Source organism: Oratosquilla oratoria, chromosome 19 (assembly GCF_046742065.1).
Source record: "Oratosquilla oratoria isolate Oo_2021 chromosome 19, ASM4674206v1, whole genome shotgun sequence".
Lineage (NCBI taxonomy): Eukaryota > Metazoa > Arthropoda > Malacostraca > Stomatopoda > Squillidae > Oratosquilla > Oratosquilla oratoria.
The window spans coordinates 44,605,026-44,607,525 of NC_134795.1; the positions used below are offsets into that span (position 1 = coordinate 44,605,026).

General features: G+C 39.2%; 1 protein-coding gene across 1 annotated transcript in view; it reads right to left on the bottom strand.

Moving 5' to 3' along the window:
- Positions 1–2,135, bottom strand: part of LOC143035611 (uncharacterized) — a 2,458-nt gene extending 323 nt beyond the window's left edge. The window contains exons 1-2 of the mRNA XM_076202478.1: positions 1,819–2,135; positions 920–1,379 (exon numbers count right to left, since the gene is read on the bottom strand). Coding sequence (XP_076058593.1) covers positions 920–1,379; positions 1,819–2,135 — 777 coding nt within the window. The remainder of the gene's footprint in view (positions 1–919; positions 1,380–1,818) is intronic.
- Positions 2,136–2,500: the final 365 nt, after the last annotated feature.

A 2,500-nucleotide genomic window follows, 5' to 3' on the forward strand; every position in this document is an offset into this window, starting at 1 on the left:
CTTCTTCTAGTTCTTCTTCTTCTTCGAGTTCTTCTTTTTCTTCTTCTTCTTTGAGTTCTTCTTCTTCGAGTTCTTCTTCTTCTTCTTCTTCTTCTTCTTCTTCTTCTTCTTCTTCTTCTTCTTCTTCTTCTTCTTGTTCTTCTTCTTCTTCTTCTTCTTCTTCTTCTTCTTCTTCTTCTTCTTCTTCTTCTTCTTCTTCTTCTTCTTCTTCTTCTTCTTCTTCTTCTTCTTCTTCTTCTTCTTCTTCTTCTTCTTCTTCTTCTTCTTCTTCTTCTTCGAGTTCTTCTTCTTAGAGTTCTTCTTCGAGTTCTTCGAGTTCTTCGAGTTCTTCTTCGAGTTCTTCGAGTTCTTCTTCGAGTTCTTCGAGTTCTTCGACTTATAATTAGAGTTCTTCTTCGAGTTCTTCTTCGAGTTCTTCTTCGAGTTCTTCTTCGAGTTCTTCGAGTTGTTCTTCGAGTTCTTCGAGTTATTCTTCTTCGAGTTCTTCTTCTTCTTCGAGTTCTTCTTCTTCGAGTTCTTCTTCTTCTTCTTCGAGTTCTTCTTCTTCGAGTTCTTCTTCTTCGAGTTCTTCTTCGAGTTCTTCTTCTTCTTCGAGTTCTTCTTCTTCGAGTTCTTCTTCAAGTTCTTCGAGTTCTTCTCTTTCGAGTTCTTCGAGTTCTTCTTTTTCGAGTTCTTCGAGTTCTTCTTTTTCGAGTTCTTCGAGTTCTTCGAGTTTTTCGAGTTCTTCTTCGAGTTCTTCGAGTTCTACTTCTTCTTCTTCTTTGAGTTCTTCGAATTCTTCTTCTTCCTCTTCTTCTAGTTCTTCTTCTTCTTCGAGTTCTTCTTTTTCTTCTTCTTTGAGTTCTTCTTCTTCTTCTTCTTCTTCTTCTTCTTCTTCTTCTTCTTCTTCTTCTTCTTCTTCTTCTTCTTCTTCTTCGAGTTCTTCTTCTTCGAGTTCTTCTTCTTCTTCTTCTTCGAGTTCTTCTTCTTCGAGTTCTTCTTCTTCGAGTTCTTCTTCTTCGAGTTCTTCTTCTTCTTCTTCTTCTTCGAGTTCTTCTTCGAGTTCTTCTTCGAGTTCTTCGAGTTCTTCTTCGAGTTCTTCTTCGAGTTCTTCTTCGAGTTCTTCGAGTTCTTCGAGTTCTTCTTCGAGTTCTTCGAGTTCTTCTTCGAGTTCTTCGAGTTCTTTTTCGAGTTCTTCGAGTTCTTCTTCGAGTTCTTCGAGTTCTTCTTCGAGTTCTTCTTCGAGTTCTTCTTCGAGTTCTTCTTCGAGTTCTTCGAGTTCTTCTTCGAGTTCTTCGAGTTCTTCTTCGAGTTCTTCGAGTTCTTCTTCGAGTTCTTCTTCTTCGAGTTCTCCTTCTTCTTCGAGTTCTTCTTCTTCGAGTTCTTCTTCGAGTTCTTCTCTTTCGAGTTCTTCGAGTTCTTCTTTTTCGAGTTCTTCGAGTTCTTCTTTTTCGAGTTCTTCGAGTTCTTCTTTTTCGAGTTCTTCGAGTTCTTCGAGTTCTTCTTCTTCGAGTTTTTCGATTTCTTCTTCGAGTTCTACTTCTTCTTCTTCGAGTTCTTCGAGTTCTTCTTCTTCCTCTTCTTCGAGTTCTTCGAGTTCTTCTTCTTCGAGTTCTTCTTCTTCTTCTTCTTCTTCTTCTTCTTCTTCTTCTTCTTCTTCTTCTTCTTCGAGTTCTTCCTCTTCTTCTTCTTCGATTTCTTCGAGTTCTTCTTCTTCACCGTAGTTGGCGGTGTAACCGATTTACCCCCAAATGCCTCTCGCCTCAGGAAAAAGAAATAATTGTAACAGAATCTTTTTATTTAGTACCAGCAAAATAATGCTTTTGAAACCCATCTGACCTCTCTTGAGGGATTTCTCCGACGTAAACTTCCAAAGAATCCAAAACATCATCACTATACTTGTAAGTCTTATCCTCTTTTAACTTTTCATTAAACGTCAACAGCTTTCGCTGAAACACCTTCACCGTCTCTTTCACAGCTAAAGCTTTAGTCTCTCGATACAGGTCTGCGAACTTAAACATGTGTTCATTTTTCATCTTCTGAAATAGTTTTCTGTTTGTGTTCAAATCCCCTTTAGTTAACTTCTTTTCGCGTGTAACCCACCTCCAGAAATGTCTATTTCTTTGCATCTGCAACTTTGAAGAATCCTTCCCCATGTCGGCGTGTGAGATGTGAGTCCGCTTATGAGAGGCGAGAAACGTGGAATAACCCTTACACGGACCGGGCACCGGGGTGTGTGTGAGCGAAATGCCACCAAACGCGGACCGGGCACCGGGGTGTGTGTGAGCGAAATGCCACCAAACGCGAAGGGTCAGTTTATTTTTTAATTATATAGATGATGCAAAGATACTAAAGAAGGTAAAAACGGAGGAAGACTGCAACTCATTGCAACAAGATTTGGACAAGATCTGGAATTGGACCCAAAAGTGGGAAGTAAAATTCAATATAAAGAAATGTAGTATAACGGAGTTTGGAAAGAGTAAAAACAGAAAAGGTGAAAAAAGTAAACTCAGAGAAAGAT